General features: G+C 40.6%; 1 protein-coding gene across 1 annotated transcript in view; it reads left to right on the top strand.

Annotated features, from left to right (window-relative positions):
• Nucleotides 1–4,766: 4,766 nt before the first annotated feature.
• ARHGAP28 (Rho GTPase activating protein 28) overlaps nucleotides 4,767–20,068 on the top strand; it is a 76,344-nt gene continuing 61,042 nt past the window's right edge. The window contains exon 1 of the mRNA XM_014938670.1: nucleotides 4,767–5,060. Coding sequence (XP_014794156.1) covers nucleotides 4,930–5,060 — 131 coding nt within the window. The 5' untranslated portion in view covers nucleotides 4,767–4,929. The remainder of the gene's footprint in view (nucleotides 5,061–20,068) is intronic.

Raw genomic sequence — 20,068 nt, 5'->3', positions numbered from 1 at the left:
GATTCCCCTTTTTTTTTTTTTTTTTTTTTTTTTTCCAAAAGCACAGAGAAATACAGTGGGTTTAGTTTTGGTTTCTTTCACACAGATTGATACAAAATTTATTGCATATTTCTGCCAGAACAAGAGGGATGAGGAAACTTAGACACAGTGTTAGGATGACATTTTTTTGTGTATTGCTCCACTCTATTTCCTTTGATTTAATCAGTAAAAAATGCTGTGTTTTACACAGCTTCCTTTTAAAACTTAATCTAACCCAAGTTCATATTAAACTGGTCCAAAATTAATTTCAAAGTTTTGTGAATTCTGTCCAACTTTGTCCTGGCTAATTTAAGCTGGAAGCAGCTATGAAATTCAATACCCAGAGATTTTCGTGTGATTTGTAGTTCAAAGGCGAATTTTGCACTTTCCAGGGCTCTGTGGGTCTATTCTTATGATATAATGGTGCATACCCCCACCATCCTGGGACAAGAACCCCTAGCTGACAAATCCCATTCCTCTCAGTGACAGCCCCCCTTGGTCTTAACCAGAAAAGGCAGTTCAAAATCTATGTGAAAAATGTACTAGTTCCTTTCTAAGCAACAGACATTAAATTTGCCATACAAAGGTTGTCCATCATGTTACTACCACAATGATTGCTAATTAATATTATGGGGTCGGTCACAACAACCCCAAGCAGCGCTACAGGCTGGGGGCAGAGTGGCTGGAGAGCTGCCTGGCAGAAAAGGACCTGGGGGTGTTGGTCGACTGTCGGCTGAACATGAGCCAGCAGTGTGCCCAGGTGGCCAAGAAGGCCAACAGCATCCTGGCCTGTATCAAGAACAGTGTGGCGAGTAGAGCCCAAGAGGTGATCGTCCCCGTGGGGGTTTTGTTTTTTTTTTTGTTTTTTTTTTTTTTTTTTGTGGTTGGACTCGATGATCTCTGAGGTCCCTTCCAACCACTACAATTCTGTGTGATTCTGTGTGTGAAATATTATTAGCAACAAAATAAAATTCTTTTTCATCTCAGTAAACATTTAGTAGTGATTTTCTGCTGTTTATACTTCTTGTATATGGCTGGCACAGATATTCCTCAGCAGAAGAGCTGAAGGCTTTATCATACAACATCTTTGCTGGTGACATGGACAGTGGGATTGAGTGTAGCATCAGCAAGTTTGCTGATTAAGAGCAGTCCTAAGGAGAAGGAGTTAAGTTGATGAGAAGCTCCACATGAGCTGACAGTGTGCACTTGCAGCCCAGAAAGCCAATTGTATCCTAGGCTGCATCAAAAGAATTGTCAACAGGTCGAGGGAGCTGATTATGCCCCTCTACTCCATTCTCATTGAGATTCCACCTTCCAATGCTTAAAGGGGGCCTACAGTAAAGCTGGGGAGGGGTTATTTATCAGGGAGTGTAGTGATAGGACAAGGGGTAACAGTTTTAAACTGAAAGAGGGTAAATTTAGAGTAGATATTAGGAAGAAATTCTTTACCCTAAGGCTGGTGAGACACTTGAACAGGTTGCCCAGAGAAGTTGTGGATGCCCCATCTCTGGAAGTGTTCAAGGCCAGGCTGGATGGGGCTTTGAGCAACCTGGTCTTGTGGAAGGTGTTCTTGGCCATGGCAGGGGTGTTGGAATTTGATGATCTTCAAGGTTTCTTCCAACCCAACCCATTCTATGAATCTATATAGCCACTGGCTTAGGTTTCTGAAACAATAGGTTAATAAAGGGGTTTCATTCCTTGTTCTCAAAGTCTGGATCCACTGATCCATATATACACAACTCTTTTGCCAAATTTGTGAAAGTGCAAAGCATTCCCTTTGGCACAAGCGCAATGGAACATTCAAAAGCACAATGTTCATGCCTACCAAACCCAAGGGAGTTGCTTACAGGTTCACTGGCTACAGATCCCCCACAGATCCTTCTCTTGCTGTAACTTCACTTTACTGGTTGCCTTCAAAAACATTGTCACAATGTTATTTCTCACCAACCTGGCATTTCCAGTGTATTTGAAAGGTCTATGGAGCTATTAACTACCCGAAAAAACAATTGGAAGTGTCATAGTCCTGAGTACTCCACAATCTGGTATTGAAGGGGATCCTGTAGAAACACAAACATGTTGGATTAAAATATTTTCTTACTTATTTCTTTAGAAACCTGGAGAATAAATTCTCCCCTAACTAACAGAATTGCACAGCTAGGACTGAAGACAGAATCTGGCTTATATTGCTTTGTAAGCTTTTCCTATGGCACTTAAAACTTTGTTTAGTGGCTGATGTGTATCTCTAGCTGATTTAGCATTGTTTTTAGTTTTCACTAATATGCAGATGTCTAACCCCGAGAGCCATTATGCATATAAACATTTTTAGCTCTCAATTTGATATATGTATTTTAGCTGATTAATTTTCAAAATATCTATTTGTACTTGTGCCAAACAGACTGCCATTTCCATACAAGCCTCCAGTCTATGCCCCAGCACTTTATAAATCTCCAAATAAAATCTTCCATGTTTATTTTTCTTAGAGAGAAAATCCCATTGAATGTGTGGGCCTCTTTTCTTTATTTTACTATTGAAAGGGTCATTCTAAGTCATATTTGTGTTTGATTATTGTTTTTTTTATTATGGGAAGAGTAAAAATAATACTAAAAATACACAGTATTCCTACTGTGGGCTTTATCTACACACAGCCTAAAGTGCATAACCATCATTTTGTTGTCTGATGGTACTGGAGAAAGCCTAGTGGTATGATGCTAGGAAGGAGAGAAAAAAAGACTTTCCTAGAGTTGCAGCCAATACTTTGTCTGCAGCCTGATCTCCTAAAGGACACCTACTCTATTTCTGATGGTGTTTGGTCCCTTCCACGATGTGTATTTCTTCACATGTTTAGTTTCTTGAAAGTAATTGTGGAGGATGCCTTTAAAGGGTGCCAGCAGATATTTTATAACTTATTATAAATGTTTATGTGTGTATTTACACTTGATCCAAATATAAATTTATATTTCTAATTTACCACCTTACAGAGAAGTGGGATACCCACCTTCTGGTCGAGCAAGGGGAATGTAAAGTCAGGGTAGGAAGGGAAAAAAAATTACATAATCAGCAGCATCCCTGCTCATCCAGCAGCCAGGCATCAGCCTGACATTCAGTCAGTGCTCCACAGAGTTGGGATATGAGATCCATGATTAGGGTCCTAATTTTTTGGGCCCTATTCCTCTCCTGAATACTCCAGTAATCACAGAGCACAATGAGGTCTTCACTGGTCATTGCATTCACCCTGCTACTCCCTGGAGGTACCATGGGCAATAGGCAATGCTTCCAGAGTTAGCTTAGAGCCTTCTCCTTTGTTTCTAACATATGGCTGCATGAGTGCTCCCAGAGGGCCTCCATGCTGCCATGGAAGCAGCCATGATTTTATCCTGTGAAACTTGGCTTTAAAATATTTAATCCAGGACATGTTAACAGCGTAGCAAGAGCAAGCCTAGAGGCTCTGCATGTTCAAATATTTATGCTTCCTGGGTGAGTCTGGCAAGAAGTGCTGCCAAGTCTACTGTTATCAGTGTCCTATACTGGTTAATTTAAAATTAACTTGGGCACTGCCTACATGAGTTGCGGCAACATATTTGACTGAAACCGTCCTGCCCCTCCAGGCAGGATACGGAGCTCAGGGGGAAGGTGGAGATGAGGCGACTCATTTTTGTACCCTTCAAAACCTGAGCTAATTCAGAGCTAGGTTAGAGAGACCAACAGGTAGCCCCTATAGCAGTGCTAGGAGAGCACCTTCCCTCGAGGGGGGTGTGAAAGGGGAGCCTGAGAGGCATTTTGCACAGTACCCACACTGGGGATGCCGCCCGCAGCTCTGACAAAGGTGCACAGGGGCTGGTGTTTCACCCATGTGCTCACAAGACCCTCAGAGATCTGTAGGTTGTAGAGTAAAATTAGGGACATCCTTCCCATGATTTTATGGACAGGACAATATTTTTCAGGAGCAAACATTTATTGGAAACATTTATTTCCAAAAAATCCCTATGCCCTGAAGAAGTTGGAGAGGAAAATAAAGGGCTTTGTGAGTTTTCTCATTTTCTCTGCAAAGTCTTCCCTGGGCGTTACTCCAGAGTTAGACCCCAATATTTTTGCTTGCTGTTTTTTGTTTTGAGAGAAAAACATTCATTTAGCACACAAACATCAAGCACAAGCATGAAAAAATATCAAGCACCTCAGAGTGCATTTATTTATGGGATTGCTTCAGATGAATGTGCACTATTGTAAAAATAATTCACTCATTTCCCAGTGCCCTTCTCATTATGTGCATGGCCATATAGAGCAAAACAAAAGCTTAATCTGTTTTCAGAAGAAAGCAAGTGCAGTTCCCTGCCACAGAAATGATCCAGTATGTAGGAAATCAAGGTTCCTGTTCCTTGATTATTTAAACAGAGCAGACCCTACTGGGTTTCTGAATCTCTCGTGTAAGCAGCTTAAATGTCACTCCCTGCTCTGCCAAACCACGTTTTGTGTTTGAGTAGTGCTCTCCACTCATCCTGCTGCTTAACTGGCAAAGAATTTCACTTAGTCGAGCCTATTTCAAGAGCAGGAGGAGTATTAAGAAACTGACTCTTAAAAAAGAAACAAAAAGAAAGCAAGCAAGAAGTTTTCCCCGGCGGTCGCTCGGTGCCGCGCTGGATTACTCAGGTTTCTAGTTTCCTAGGAACGTAGTAACTTCCCTGTGGGTTGTTTGGTGGGCGGTGTTTTTGAATATATGCTAATTCAGCTTTCCTGACAGGGAGAGGAGCCGTGTCTCAGTTACACAGCTCTCCTGACAGCAAACGGTGGCGAGAGGCTGCTACGGAGTCAGGACATGCACTCCCGCTCGTGACAGGACCTCTTGGCCTCCCATCGGGGCCTGTCAGCACCCTCCTCGGTCGCCTTTGTCACCGGCAGCAGGGCCGACATGCGCCTATGACCATGGAGATGAAGGACTCGGGCAGCGTGGTCCTGACAGCCTACCATCCCCACAGCCCGGCCAGGATCCCAGGCATGGAGCAGAGCTTTGTGCAGGACATCCCCCCCAGCCATTCGCCCAGCAGCAGGTAAAGCCTGAGGGATGGGGACTGGTACCATGCCCTGACGTTTCGCCAGGGCCGGTCGCGGGTTTTGTTGACCATCTGTGAGCCCGAGAGCATTTCCCAATCACTCGGCCACTTCACGAGTGCTTTGCTCTCGCACGGTTCTTGCCTCCACCGGGGAAGTGATTCAGCCCAGTGCCCCCTGGCCAGGACTGGGAGGGGGAAATGTGAGTGCTTATTTTAAATCTCATAAGTCAACAGAGCAGGCCAGTTTCCTGCCCAAGATACTCAACAAGACAATCCCCAGGAAAAAAAAAAAAAAAAACACGTGAATTACACTTATGCTGAGGTCGTTCAGGACTGTATTACAGAAAGTGAGAAGTTTGGAGTGACCGAATCTGGCGCTCAGAAAGTTGATTCTGGCTTTGGTTTAGAGGATTATTTAATTCCTTCCCCAGTCACCCACCTCATCAGGACCAGCCCTTGCCTTTTTGTGAAATTGCAGTTGGTGCTTTGCACACCCACATACACACAATGGGAGATCACATCGTTAAAGACTTAGTCTAAATAAGAAAATTCCTTTGGGTTGCAGGAAACTAAGCATTGTCTTAATTAATGCAGTCATGTGTATGTTTACTTCCCTGCTCTGTAAGAATGCAGGTATTTGCACAGTTCAAAAACAGCAGTTTGGGCAATTTTATTGTTTTAGAAAATCTGACCTTTCTCCTAAATGTATTTGTCTGAGTTTTGCAATTTTCTCCAGAAGAAGTGCTATGAAAGTTCATACTGTAAAAAGTTGAAGAAAGTAGGAAATGTTATTCTGTGGCTTGACTGAAAAAAATGAGAACTAAAGAAGTCTGAGAAAACAGTAGATGTCATTATCCGCAGGAATTAAGTCTGTGTCTTCTCTTAATAAAAATAATTATATTTACTTCATATTGTTTATTTATAGCCCAATAGCTATTTTGTTTTCAATGTCATTATTTAGGTTAGCTGCATCTTCCTGTTCTTTGTGCATTTCCCTGGCTGTCTCATAAAGATAACTCCTTTGTTCTGTTAAACTGTTGTTTGAGAGCAGTACCAAAATACACAATTTCATGTTAAGAAAAGAAACACAGTCTGGGCTTTTAGACGCAGTAAGAATGGCATTTGCTACTCAAAACAGAGAGCAGTAGTTTGGCATTAGGCTACTGGGGAGCATGTCATTTCTTCCCTAAGGAAGAATGCTAAACTCAATCTCCCTTTGAGTCTGTGAGCAACGGAAATGTGGTGATTTGCTATTTTTCTTGTAGGTGTGCTAATTGTTTTAAAATGCTCTTGAAACTTAAGCTCAGGGTGCATGAGGGTTTAAATCACATACACATCACCTAAGAAAAGCAGAAGTGCAAATTGCAGTTCCTGAAAGAAAAGAAAACAAAAAACAAAAGAGGATCCTGGCATTTCGACGGAGAACATATTTTGGAAGCTCCTGCCATGAGGCAAAGTCATGTGTCTCTCTATATGTTTATGTGTTCATAAGACTTTGGTGCTGTCTTCCCTTTCTTGTACTCAACTTCCTGCAGCTGTCTAATAGCAATAGCCAAATTCTGCCATATGGGCAGTCAGTGACCGTCTGAGTTTCCAAAGCCTGTTCAAGAGAGGGATTTTATTAACCCAGCATGCAGTCCTCTGGAATGCAGAATCCATGAAGGCAAATGCACTGAGCGTTTTAGCAAATGGTAAAATAGGTTCTGGCTTAATCCCTACTTCATCTTCTAAGAACTCTTTCCTGGACTGCATTTTCTGTATAGTTTCCTCTGACGCCATTCTAATGCAAGAAGTTTAACTATAGACTCTGTCTGGTGTTCCTTGATGCCCAGGGCAGCCACCCGCACTATGGCATGCCAACTCCTTGATGCTCCAGGAGAATGATTCAAAAAAGCATGCGAAGAGCAGAGGTGTTGCCTATTTTTTGTTTGATAACAAAGGCAGTTGGGAACCAGAACCTGACTTTCCTCTGAATTCAGTTGGGTTTAGTTAGATGAAGGTCTAGTTAAGTCCATACTTCAGATATCTATCTGTGAGAACGGAATCAGTCTTGGATATTAACTTTCAATCTGATAAATTGCTGAGCAGCTTTCTTTCAGCTTAGGAATCAATATCTTTCATTTTCTTTCCTCTCCCCAAAACATTTCTCTTGCTTTAGAATGATGCTCCCTTTATACCAGAACAGCTCCACTCACCAGAGCCAGGCTTGGATGTGAGTGTCTCCAAGCTATGTTTTCTCTTGCAAACACTTTCACTTTGGGAACCCTCTAAGCAGAAGTTTCTCACAGAAAGGGGAAGCTAATGCAGCCTCAGTCGACATTAAAATGCTCTACTTCCCACTATTTAAAATGACACTGATAAAAAAGAAGGAAAGATTTAAGTAGCCATCACGAACCTCTAAACAACTGAGTAATCTTAAACACTCTTGCCAATCCAATTACACATGCGAAGCCCATGGACACCAAAGTTTACGCTAATAAAGTAACTTAGATGTTTTGTTAGGGGGTATAAGCTGGTGGGCTGTAAGGGGGACAGGAGAAGATGTGCTTTAGCTGCTTTGAATGGAAGATGCACCAGCGTGCAATGAAGGATGGTAAATTCATAGGTGTAATGAAGAGGAGAGTGGGATGAATGTTTGACTACATAGCAATGCCATCACCAATCTGCAAAGGAGAATTCTAGCTTCCAAATATACTGTTGGGTAACATTAATAAAAAGGTTAAGAGGCACCAAAAATTCCAGCCATTCTCCAGAACAAGACAGCATCAGGGCGACTAAAGATAGTTGTACTTAAATATCTCCTCCTCAACTATCTATATCATTCTTTTCTATTTTTCTTCTTTTGTTCCATCTTGCAGAGTTACTTACTTTACCAGTTCTACACATGGACTGAGCACTGAAACCGCACTGTTGAGTTTGCTAGAGGTCCAGGAGAAATCTCCAGCCAAATCTTCCTTTAATTCCATTAAAGCAACTAGCAAGTTAATTTTCCATTTTTCTCATGGAACTTTCAGGTCCCTTCACTTTACTTATTACGTGCTTTGTATGACTTCAATTGTTGATAGTATCTATATTATTCATATCTTTTTTCTCTCTCTTTTTTTTTTTTTTTTGAGAACAAAGTATTGGGGAGAGCTCTGTTTAATTTGCTTCGCAGCCAGACTAATTTGATGGCATATGAGTATAGTGGGGAAGACTTCTGTGCTTGTGGCATCCCCATCTTTTTATTTCTAATCTCGTTTATTAGAACTCAGATGTCAGAAGTACCAGTAGCAAACGCCCTAGAATATCACACTATCCCTTTCAATACAGATACTGTCTCAGTGCAAAGGTTAAAGTGCTCATTTATGTTAAGTAATGGTCAACTTTTCCATCCTCACTTTAGAAGATGAAGGACTTTGCAGTTGTGCACAAATACTGCTCCTGGATTATATAGAAAAAAAGCGGGAGCACAGCCATACGTCTTCCTTCCATCTCCCTTTTATCCTGCTAGGAGACCCTAGGAGGAGTTATTCCTGTGCTCAGAGGAAGCAGGCGTGACCTCTATGCCAAATGGCCAGTGAGGTCTCTAAGGTAATTATGCAATTAGGGGAGTACAAAGCATTCCTAAGTGAGTCACGCTCAAGCTTTCCTTTACTCAAGTATGAGAGTTAGTGCGTCCCTCAGCCTGTTTGTTACTAGCATATCTACCAACAAAGAACTCGTCCTGCGCTGCAAATCACAGATATTTCCATTGCAGTGAGTAGCTTGGGCTTATAAGTGCATAAGATAAGAATCAGAGGAAAGAAAATGCCCATTGACAGACCTTTTTTTCCTGCAGAATGGGTTTAGAACAGCTTTTAAGGGGCACAACAATCTTTTTATACATGGAATAAACATCTTTATAATCAATACTCATGCAAAGAACAGCATATATGCTACCAAACCTAGGGGCATGCTCCACAAAGGTAAAGGACAAAGTGGATTTCAGTACCACTGAACAACGCAGCCAAGACCCCTTCTTAGCTTTTTGCCTAGCCAAGGGCAAATCTGTCACATCCAGTTGCTTCAGGGAAATGCCTTTTCAATCTCCTCATGTTCAGCATGTCTTCCTCCTCCTACTGTCATGGGGTGACTTTGAGGCAGGCAACACTAAAACACTAAAACCAGCAGGAAATTTTTCTGAAGTTTTATGTAGCCTTGAGTTACCTGCTGGTAGCTTCCAGGATTCCTGCTCTCCAAGCCTAAAACTTGCAGATTTGGGACCAATAGTAAAGTCATGACACCAGACAAGCATGGCAGTGGACTCTTTTTGCAATATTCATTCCCTCTTGCAAGCCCAAAGACACTACAGAGATATGTTATGGTGAGCTAAAAGTGTCCTGAAATAATGACTGCGTCTCTGGAAGGACAAAACTGGAGGAGGAGCATTTATGCACCAAAATTTGGCTTGTGACAAGAGGAGCTGTATGAGCAGTTCAGATTTTATCCCAACAGAAGCAGATTCTATCACAGTGAAGTAAGGTCTGTATGCCCCAAGGCTGGGTGATCTGGGTTTAATTTCTGTCAGCACTGATTGAGCAGCTCCCCTGCTCAGTTGTATACAAGTGATGTCAAGAATGTCTTCTAAGTGATGCAGGATAAACAACCTTAACTATTTTGGATGTTTATCTCACTCTACCATAAACTTCCCCAGAAGACAAAAATAAAAATCTGGCTCCTTTTCCACAGTAAATCTTGAAATTACTTGGACCTCTTGTAGTTAACTTGGACTCAAAACCTATAAAATTAAAATTTTAAAATGTACTAAAAGTGGTAAAAGAAACCCCACAAAACAGTAGTCTAGGAAAAGACTGTATTGGCACAGGTCGGGCAAAAAAATATATCTTGCAGAAAAAACACATTTTATAATCTCTAGCAGCTTTCTAAAATATTATTTTTTTAAAAGTATATTTTAATAGATGTTAAGAATGATGATTCTTAATAAAATATTTACTGGGAGGATGCATATAAATAAGTCAGACAATGGTAGACACGCTTTTCCTGTAGGTTTTAGAAATACCTACAGAATGTCCTCTGGGAGCCTCACTGAGGAATGTAGTATTTATAGCCAGTTCCTCATGTTATGGTTGAAACTAGAGTTGGCTTCTCTGGTTTCTTTTTAGCTTGGTGCTCCTGCTGTTCTCCCTGGTACCTCCATATGTAGAGCTGATGGAAAACATCTGGCACTGTCCCTTTGATCATTTTGTTTGGTTGAACGTTTAGCCAGCTGCCCCATTCATTTTTAACTAAGTCACTTATCTCTGATTACATGAGGGTTGGGGCTGCCCACAAAAAACACGTAGGACCTGAGAGCCCTGTGCGCCCTACACAGACACCTTCAGATTGCATCTGGCAGACTGACAGCACCGGCATAACAAACAGCCAGGAATCAAGAATCCTGAAGTGCTATTTTTGCACAGGAGATCAAAATAATTCAGTGTAAATGTGTGGAAAATGTGCAGTGGTGGGAACTGCAACACACGAATATGAAAGACTAGCAAAAGTCCTAGTTAGGACAGTATCTGAAAAGCATCTGGTTAGCACTGTACAAATATAGAATAACATCCTGAAATAATGCAAAATATCCACAGCAAAGAATCAAGTTAACATCCTGGATTTTGGCTAACCACAGTACTAGCAGACACTTGGCCCACTGCAGTACTTTTCTCCAGCTGGCTTGGTGGCACAGCAGATTAAGGCTAGCAGGCACCTTGTACACCTTCAGGGTGGGAGCATGCTCTGTGCAGCCTTCAGGTAACAGTGTGGTGGGTGCATTAAAAGAACACAAGAGGGAAACCAGGAGAAGAGCGTCCAGAGTCATGTCCCAACCGGGGACTGAAATCAGGCATCCTCTCTAGGATTTTGGCCCCTTTGCCTGCCTCGTTCTTTCCCTCTCTATGTAAACACCCCCCACCATGGTCTTCCAAGTTCTATTGTATGTGCCAGAGACTCCAAAGGGGGTGGGAGAAAGAGGGGAACGAAGGAGGACAGAAGAAGGACCACCTTCACAGGTATATGACCTGATTCTCCTCTTTGTGCGCAAGTAAAAGGAGTTGGAGCAAGTAAAGAAACATCTCCCAAAAGACGTTGTGTGGTGGGGCCATTTATAGTTGACCACTGAGTCCCATCAGACATATGTGGTAATGGGTTTTGGAATGGCATTTAAGTGGTGATTTTGAAGTCAAAAGCTGAAATGCTTTAAAACACAGGTTGTTTGAAAAAGAGCCCCTATTACCCTGAAGGATTATTTTAGCAGAAGTCAGCAGAACTGCTTGAGTTGGCATCCCTTGTAATTAATGTACGGGAAAGACTGATCCTCTGTGAGGGATCCCTCGTCTTTGTAATTCACTTCTTCCTCTGCCTGTATCTGTTAACTTTCCAGACTCTGCCAGAGCTTCTGGTCTCTGAGGAGAGTGAAACAAACACTGGAGCAGGGAGCCTATCATCAGCTTGTTCGTTTGAAGATGGTTATGTTTTCTTATTTAGGGTGCTATGTGTAATACCCAGCTGCTGTAAGCCTGTGGGATTTTCAGATGTGTGAAATCACCCAGTTTAGGGTGGAGCTATGCTGGATGTTTAGACAGAATAAAGCTGAACTAAGGAGAGACAGAAATCTCTGCTACTAAGTGTTGCCATTATTGGATTTCTGCCTGAGGACTATACAAGCCTTTTATAACATTGCTTTGTGTAGAAGTTGTTCTGGGTACATAATGAGCAAAATAATGACCATAAGTCCTTTAGTGGAGGATAGAAGAGCCCTACTAATGCAGAGAGACAGAAGGGAATGTATATTGAAAATGTATATTGGATGTAGAAGTCCAGGTGTGTTGACATGATGACACCAAACTAGGTGGGAGTGTTGATCTGCTTGAGGGTCGGAAAGCTCTACAGAGGCATCTGGACAGACTGGATCAATGGGCCAAGGCCAATGGGATGAGGTTTAATAAGGCCAGGTGCCGGGTCCTGTATTTCGTTCACAACAACCCCAGGAAATGCTACAGGCTTGGGGAAGAGTGGCTGGAAAGCTGCCCAAAAGAAAAGGACCTGGGGGTGTTGATGGAATGTGCCCAGGTGAACAAAAAGGCCAACAGCATCCTGGCCTGTGTCAGGAATAGCGTGGGCAGCAGGAGTAGGTAAGTCATCGTGTCTCTGTACTTGGCACTGGTGAGGCCTCATCTCAAGTACTGTGTTCAGTTTTGGGCCCCTCGCTACAGGAAGGACATTGAGCTGCTGGAGCCACCCAGCTGGTGAGAGGTCTGGAGAACAAGTTGTATGAGGAGAGGCTGAGGGAACTGGGCATGTTTAGTTTGGAGAAGAGGAGGCTGAGGGGGGACTGCGTTGCCGTCTACAACTACAACAAAGGAGGTTGTAGAGAGGTGGGCATTGGCCTCTTCTCCCAAATGAGTAATGACGGGACTAGAGGAAATGGTCTAAAGTTGCGGTAAGGGAGGCCTAGATTAGATATTACGAAGAATTACTTTACTGAGAGGGTGATCAGGCACTGGAACAGCCTGCCCAGGGAGGTGGTGGAGTCACCATCCCTGGAGGTATTTAAGAAACGTGTAGACGTGGCTGTTCAAGGCATGCTCTAGTGCACAAGATTATTGGTTTGTGGGTGGGTGGGGTGGGGTGTTGTGTATGTTGTTGGTTGTGTGTGGGGGATTTTGGTTTTTTTATTTTTGTTTTTTTTATTTTGTGGTTGGACTCGATGATCTTAGAGGTCCCTTCCAACCATGATGATTCTGTGATTCTGTGACATCATTTACCAACTGGAAGACAAGTAAAGAGGCAAGCTGGGGAACTCTTTTAAACATCTGTGGGCTAACCTCAGGACAGCAGACATCAGGTCACGCTCACAGTTTGCTACCAGGGATGGAAGAAGCTCTAAAGTTGTAAGTCCTCATGTTTTACTACAGCTAATCAGAAAAATACTAGCTCCCCAATGGACAGATTTCAACAGGGAATAACAAATTTATACAAGGCCTGAATTTGACTCACTGAGTAGAATGTCCCTCTCTAACTACACCCTTGCAGTGTCTGCAGTTAACCAGACTCTGGGTTTGTCTGTGCAACCTCTAGGTATGGCCTCCTTCCCATCAGTTTCCCTTTCTCTGGCTGATAAAATCTCAGAACAAAATATCATCCAGGCTTATTTTCTGGCCTGGTGATTATCATACCTAGCGGTCAAAAGGGAATCTAAAAGTGATAATGTCAGATCCTTTTTAAGGTTAACATTAGTATGAGAGCAAGAACTGGATAGTTCTAGCATTCAATCTGACAAGAAATGCTCTTTTTTATATTCCAGTCTAATAAAATGTCAATAATAAATCCTGCAGTGGAATGTCAAGTGGGGCATGAGCCTTGTTTATGCACATGAACTGAGCTAATAATGGATATTTAGGTGTAGTAATGGAAGTTTTACCTCTGAATTCAGTGGAAATGGGATCAAGTCATCAGAATTCAGATTTGTTGTCAGTAGGCATGATCTGCTTGTGCTATCTCTTTTCTCAGCTCAGGTTTGCTTCCTACTTAAAAGGATTCTTGCAGAATAAGACAACAGTATGAAGTCTTAGATAAGTAAAACATAATGGTGACTAGGTCTGTCTTCCTTTTGCAATATTTCTCTCCATTATTTGAATATTTTGAAAACTCAAGTTCTAAATATTTGTCTGGATGTAGCAGAGATGAATATAAAAACTTTTCTGTAGTTACAGGTGAAACATGGACTGGGGCATTCTCTAGAGGTATTTTGCAAGCTTGGCTGTCCTTGGCCATTTCTGGGCCAGATGGTGCCCAGATCATGCATGTGCAAGGAAGTGAAAGGAAGCAGCAAGTTTATCCTGGTGAACAGAGACAAGGGAAGCCTTTGTACTGGGGATGCAGCAGGATTTCACATTGAAAGTGCTCGCTTTTGGAGAGAGGGTGGGCAGAAGGAACCAGGGACAGCTGACCAAGCACAGGAGACGGGTCTTTTAAATATGTGGGAGTCTTTAGTCTCCTGCTGAAATAATTGTAGCTGCCTTGTGTAGGGTCCTTCTTACATCTTCCACTCAGAGGATGCATTTCACCGTAATCCCCAGGGATCTGCTGAAATTCTTTAATACTGCCTTGCTTGCTTGCTTGCTTTCTTCTCACCTTCCCTCCTAATTGCTAAAAAGCAATTAAACCTTGAGAATTTAAGGGTGATATCATTACTGAAAATATGAGGTTTCTGGAAGTATAAATTTATTCTTATTTATGTGTGTGTGTACAATATGCACAAGTCCATCAATGGAGCATGAAGCTTAAGGCTACCCATGTGTCACTGGCAATTCACAGAATATATGGCAAGCATTAGAATTACTTAACCCATAAGTCAAAAATTAACAGGAATCTTCTTCAAGCTTATTTCTTCAATCCATCTGTTGCCTCTGTTGAAGAGTGGCAATTAAAAATAAACAAACAAAGGAACCTACTATGTCAATTTTTGAAACTTACAGGACCTCCGTGTTCTGTATTTAGGAAGCACGCCACAGAGTTTTGGGAGGGACACTGACTCTGCAGCTGTTTTGTGTGGTCAAGATGCATTTCATCCATAATGGACTGCAGCTCTTATGGCTTTTTTTAACTACCGCATCTTTTTTATAAGACTTAGCTACGCCATGCCTGAAGTTAACTGTGCCACACGCAGCAACGCTTAAGACCATGCAAACCAAACCGGCTTTCCTCAGTCTACGCTGAACACAAGTAAATCTGCAGCTAATTACATTACGTGCCATGCAACAATGAGTCACTGGAGTTATAAGTAATCGCCCATTTGTACAGGGCGTTTATTGTCATAGGATATCCTTGGAGGCCCATTTTCTCTTTCCAGATTCTAACGTGGGGTATGATATTCATGTGGGTAATGAGGATGTCTATAATTAAGACTGTTAGTGCTATCAAGAATTTTAAAATATACAGTAAGTTGTGCTTTTCAGAGTTAACCTTCTCCTACAGCTTACTGAAGGAAGAAGGAGGTGTATTGCTGTTTTATTTAAGGCATAATCCTTTTCTTTTGCTGTCACACACAGGATACTGAAATTCATGTACTATCAGTATTTAAGGCCCAATTGTGATGCCTGTATTCTGACACACATTGAAAATCTATATTACAGGCAAAAAAAGGAACCAAATAAGGCAATGAAAAAATAAAATTAAAAAAAAAAAATCTGTTTGACACAAGAAGATTTAACACTGAGGTAAAAAACCCATGGCATTAGTGAATTTCACAATTACCACATAATGATTAGACATTACGCACAGGAATTCAGGATATCTTTTTATGGGGTGGCTGCAAGCAAATCCGACCTTCCTTTGCCTGTGTCCAGGAGCAGTACAGGGATGTTACAGCATTTTGCTCAAACCAATAAGCAGGCGCAGCACTGTGCTCCTGCAGCCACAGGGCTTCTGGCTCGGAGGAGCCTGTGCCCAGCCCGCTGACACGGCTGTAGGTGGAACCTTGACAGCTGGAATTCAAAGTGTTTAGACTAATGTTTCAGAACTGATAAGAAAAAAAAAAAAAAAAGTGTGTTTTCTTCTGAACAGGCCACTCTACTGATTAATAGGTTAGGCTGGATATTTTCAGTCGAGCTGTTTAAAGTGAATAGGTGGAAAGCTATACTGCATTTTTCTCAAATATTTTGCAGGCTGGAAGGGAAACTATCCAACTTACATGAACCGTAACAGAGTATCTATCTATCTCCTTCATTCATGTACATCAGATACCTACCAGAGCGAAGCACATGAAAAAAGAGTGGTGCTTGTGATATTCAGTTAGAAAAGCTTCTTGACAACACTATGAACATATTAATCTGAATCCCTGAAGATTCCAGCAGAAGAGTCAAGGGCACAGCAGGGGTCCACAACTAGTCTGGATTAATATATTTAAAGATTTTAAATTTTTATTTGGTTAGATTTTTTTTCCCCTAATGTAGCTAACCCATGTGAAGACTAGAGTTCTGATATCCTAAAGAACACAACCTAAAACATATTTTATTTCTTAAACAATAAATAGGCCGGTCAGCATTTGAATATCCATTAGAATCTCTTTTCGAATTAAACCTCATCAGCTGGATCAGAAATATGATAGTGTTCAGAGGCTGAATTGAGCCACATTCAAACACTGTAAATAAGGTTCATAACCTTTATTCTTGAGCTGTCAGTTCAGCCTTTGGTTTCTGAATCATTTCGTGGCATTGATCCAGGGCTTCAGTTATGCTGAAAAAGACATTGACCACTGCATAAGTGGGTGGAAAATCATCATTCAGCAGTTAGCTGGTTATATCTGCTGAAAGTATGTCTGTAATTCTGTAAAGGAGATGGTGTTACTAAGAACAGATTTGTTTCTGAGACTGCCTTGAACCCAGCCAGCTGTAGTTAAACCCTCAAAGGCTGACAAAGTGCATTCCTAATTATATCAGTCGAGTGGACGGCTAGATTAAGTTACCTCCTTTGAGACTATTGGTGATGAGTTTCCATCACTGGGATAGATTTTATATTTCATCCAAACCAAAGGAGACCTCAGGATGTACAACAATAGAAATGAACCAAACATTGAAATGATATGCATCTGCCTAATATATGCACAAAGCCTGCAGATAGCCACATCCCATGAATTCACTGGACAAGGCAGTAGCAATAACATTTGATAGGCAATCTTGGAAGTCTTCAAATAAACTTAAACTTAGTATTGGATTCATCTTTGAAATTAGGTAAAGCAGTTTGCATCAGGTAGCAGAAGCAGACAGGAAAATAATAGTGGGAAGAGTTTTTCAGATATCTTTACAGAAAATGCATATTTATGACCTTGGCCATCTTCACAAGGTCTTACAACATGCATTTATGTCAATATACTTAATCAACTGGTATAGCTGAAGATAATAAGCTCAGTATACATTTCTCTGGTTTTTTCTGTGACCCATATTTAGTGAAAAACTTAATACCACTTTCCATCTTCTTTGACAACCTGTAAAATGCCCTATAATGTAGCTACAGCAAACCAAATATAGCATATTCTGAAGGTCACTTGAAAGCAATGGGTAGGTCTCAGAAATAAACAATGAACAACACATACTTACCTATACTGAGAGGAGTGACATATTCTTACAAAAGGGGAGGAATCTTCTTAATCTTCAATATCAATTTTACATCTGATGACAAGAATTTGCTCACTTTTTGCAAAACTGCTGCTGTTGATTTTATGTTTGGGAGGCGTAAGGAAAAATCCTGTTTGTTTAAGCTAACATTTCTGCCACTACTGGCCTTTCTCACATTTAAACCATGCTACCTAAAGCCAGAGAGATGACACAGTGTTCTGCACATGCCACCTGGAAAATCCTGTTTAGAATTATGCAGTGTGATGGGCCGATCAGATAAGTCATGTCTGTAGAGAGCATGTGTTTGTTTTAACTGCTGAACTGTGGAGGTTATAGAGAGTTGAATCTTTGGATTATGAATGTAATTGACATCTCACAACATTTAAGGTCATATCCAAAACTCCTCTTGGCGGCAGTAGGCTTTGGGCTTGTCTGCAAAGATCTTGATGTTCCTGCAACAAACTCTATATCCTTAATGCACGTTGCAGTGCTTCTTTTTGGTCATCTATACTATTCAGTCCGTTCTCTTATTTAAAAACTTTTAAATTCTTCACAGGGATAAATCAGTTATTTAATTTCTCTGTAATTACATTTCTATTGAATCCACTTTGCGCATTTATTGGACTTTGATAAAAAGCAATAAACTTAGCCAAAAGCTACTGAACTACACAGGAAAGATAATTGAGTGGGGCAATTCTGTAATGGTCACTCATGATGGAAAAACTTAGCAAGTTCAATGGGATATTTTTCCTATTAAATTCATCATAGTCACTTTTTTGGAATGCCCTCAGAGAAATACACTTACAAATGGAAATATCACAAGTTAGCACTGGACCCCAAAATCCAAACAAAACAATGAAGCAACACAGACTTTCCTTCCTATTCTGATTGCATCACTGGAACCACTGCCTAATAGAGGGATTTTGTTTGAAAAAACTTCCTTCTGTGTTTTTTACAGTGCTGTGTGTCTGCATTCCTGCTCATTTCTATGCTTGATTAGCTGAAATCAAATACAATGATGTAGATCTCCAAGCAGCTATAAAAACTCAAAGTGAGCAATACTAACAGCAAAAAAATATTCTACATTGCAATCTTCATGGGAATTGCTGTGCGGAAAGCAAAAGAGCTGACACAAAATCATGTATGTGTTTTTCCTTCATTTTATTTTGTCATTGTGTAACTGCTCTGAAGTTTGCTCTTTAGAAGACTTCAAATAGCTGTCTGGACAGGTAAAAAGGGATGTACTGTTTGTGTCTCTGCCTCGTGCACAGCTATCCTCTGGCCAGCAGCTAGAAAGAAGTGGCTAGATTTTAAGAAATTCTGTAAGTATCAAACTGTGGGATTTTTTTTTACCTCTATCTGTGATATTCTCTATGCTTTTAATATTACTTTTGAATTTTGATGAGTTGCTCTTTTGTGATTTTGCAATCATGATTTTGAGAACGGGAAAGGTATGTTGGTTTTTGCAGCTGAAGTTGTGCCTCCTAGGGATAAATCATTGAATTGATTCTAATCGTAGACATCAATTTAAATGAATATAAAAATAATTTTTAGGTGCCTAAGATAAGAAGATTGGTGGAGATTTATATCATCCTATCTGTATTTTCAGAATGTGCAGGTTATGTAAAGATAAAATAAAATAACGTGGCACCCAATCACAAATCTAACAAACAAATCTTCCAATCAGTAAAAGAATCTAAAAGAACCTGAGAGAAAACCAAAAATTTAAGGAGATAGTGGCAATTAGTTAATGAAGTAGAAAAGTACATAAGTAAAGAATAAAACATCTAAAATCTGCTTTTATGACAACCATGCTTTTGTGTGAATGCTTTTGCTATGCAGAGGAGGGTGGGTTTTTTGCATTTGTCTTGTTATCAAACAAAACTTGGCTAGTCAGTCTTTGAAAATTTTTGACTGCATTGGAAAAGACCTTGCTGAGCGGATACACTCTTACATTTCTAAGTAGTAAACTGAAGAATAGACCAAAAACTGTGATAAAAGTAGATGGAAGATCATGCAAAATTCTTTAGTTGAAGCTTATTTTAAATGAATCTTGACTTCAGCATTTTGTTTTGATGTGGTACTTTATTTAAATTACTTATTTAATCATGCATTTGTTGAAATCAAAGCTGTTGAAAAGTTCTGTAATTGGATTACGTGGAAACAAAAGTTTGTGACTAGAATATTAAATACTGATAGTTGAAATCAAAATAGTTACTCAGAAGTCTAAACAAGTAGCTAATACACACTGATGTCACTGGGCATTTCAACAAAGAAAGCACAAGAAAATACATGTTCATACCAGGTATGGTGGGAGAACTTTTTTGAAAGGTCAAGTCTATGTTTCTTTCACACAACCCTTGAAATGCCTGAGGTCAAATTATGTATTACACTGTATTTAAGTTCTGACTATTATCCTATACAGTATGTAAATAGGAAAGTCCTGCTTCCCTGGAAATTATGATAAGAAGGTAGCTTCTTGGTTAACTGTGATATCATGCTATGATCCAATGTTTTCCTAACAAAAGCGAAATTACTTTATTTTGCATGAAGAAACCAACCAGATAATATCTTGAGAGGAAATTCGTGACTTATACACTTCTGCTGTCTGTACCATAGAAAGTTTTCTGACTTGCTCTGTTTCTTAGCACTTTTAATATCTTTTGATGGATTGGCTGGTTTTAACCCTAATGACAGGATAAATAACAAAAGCAACTATGTGGCTGCTTTGAGTTGCTGCAGTTGTCTAATTTTCATTGGACTCAAACTTTACCACAAACATATTCTTATTCGTACTTGCCATGTGTTTTCTGCAGTGTTTGCTGGGCCTGATTCACACATTATTATTCATATTCTGTTTCATATAGA

This window comes from Calidris pugnax, unplaced genomic scaffold (genome assembly GCF_001431845.1).
Source record: "Calidris pugnax isolate Ruff unplaced genomic scaffold, ASM143184v1 scaffold13, whole genome shotgun sequence".
Classification (NCBI taxonomy): domain Eukaryota; kingdom Metazoa; phylum Chordata; class Aves; order Charadriiformes; family Scolopacidae; genus Calidris; species Calidris pugnax.
This window is presented reverse-complemented; position numbering and strand designations above follow the sequence as displayed.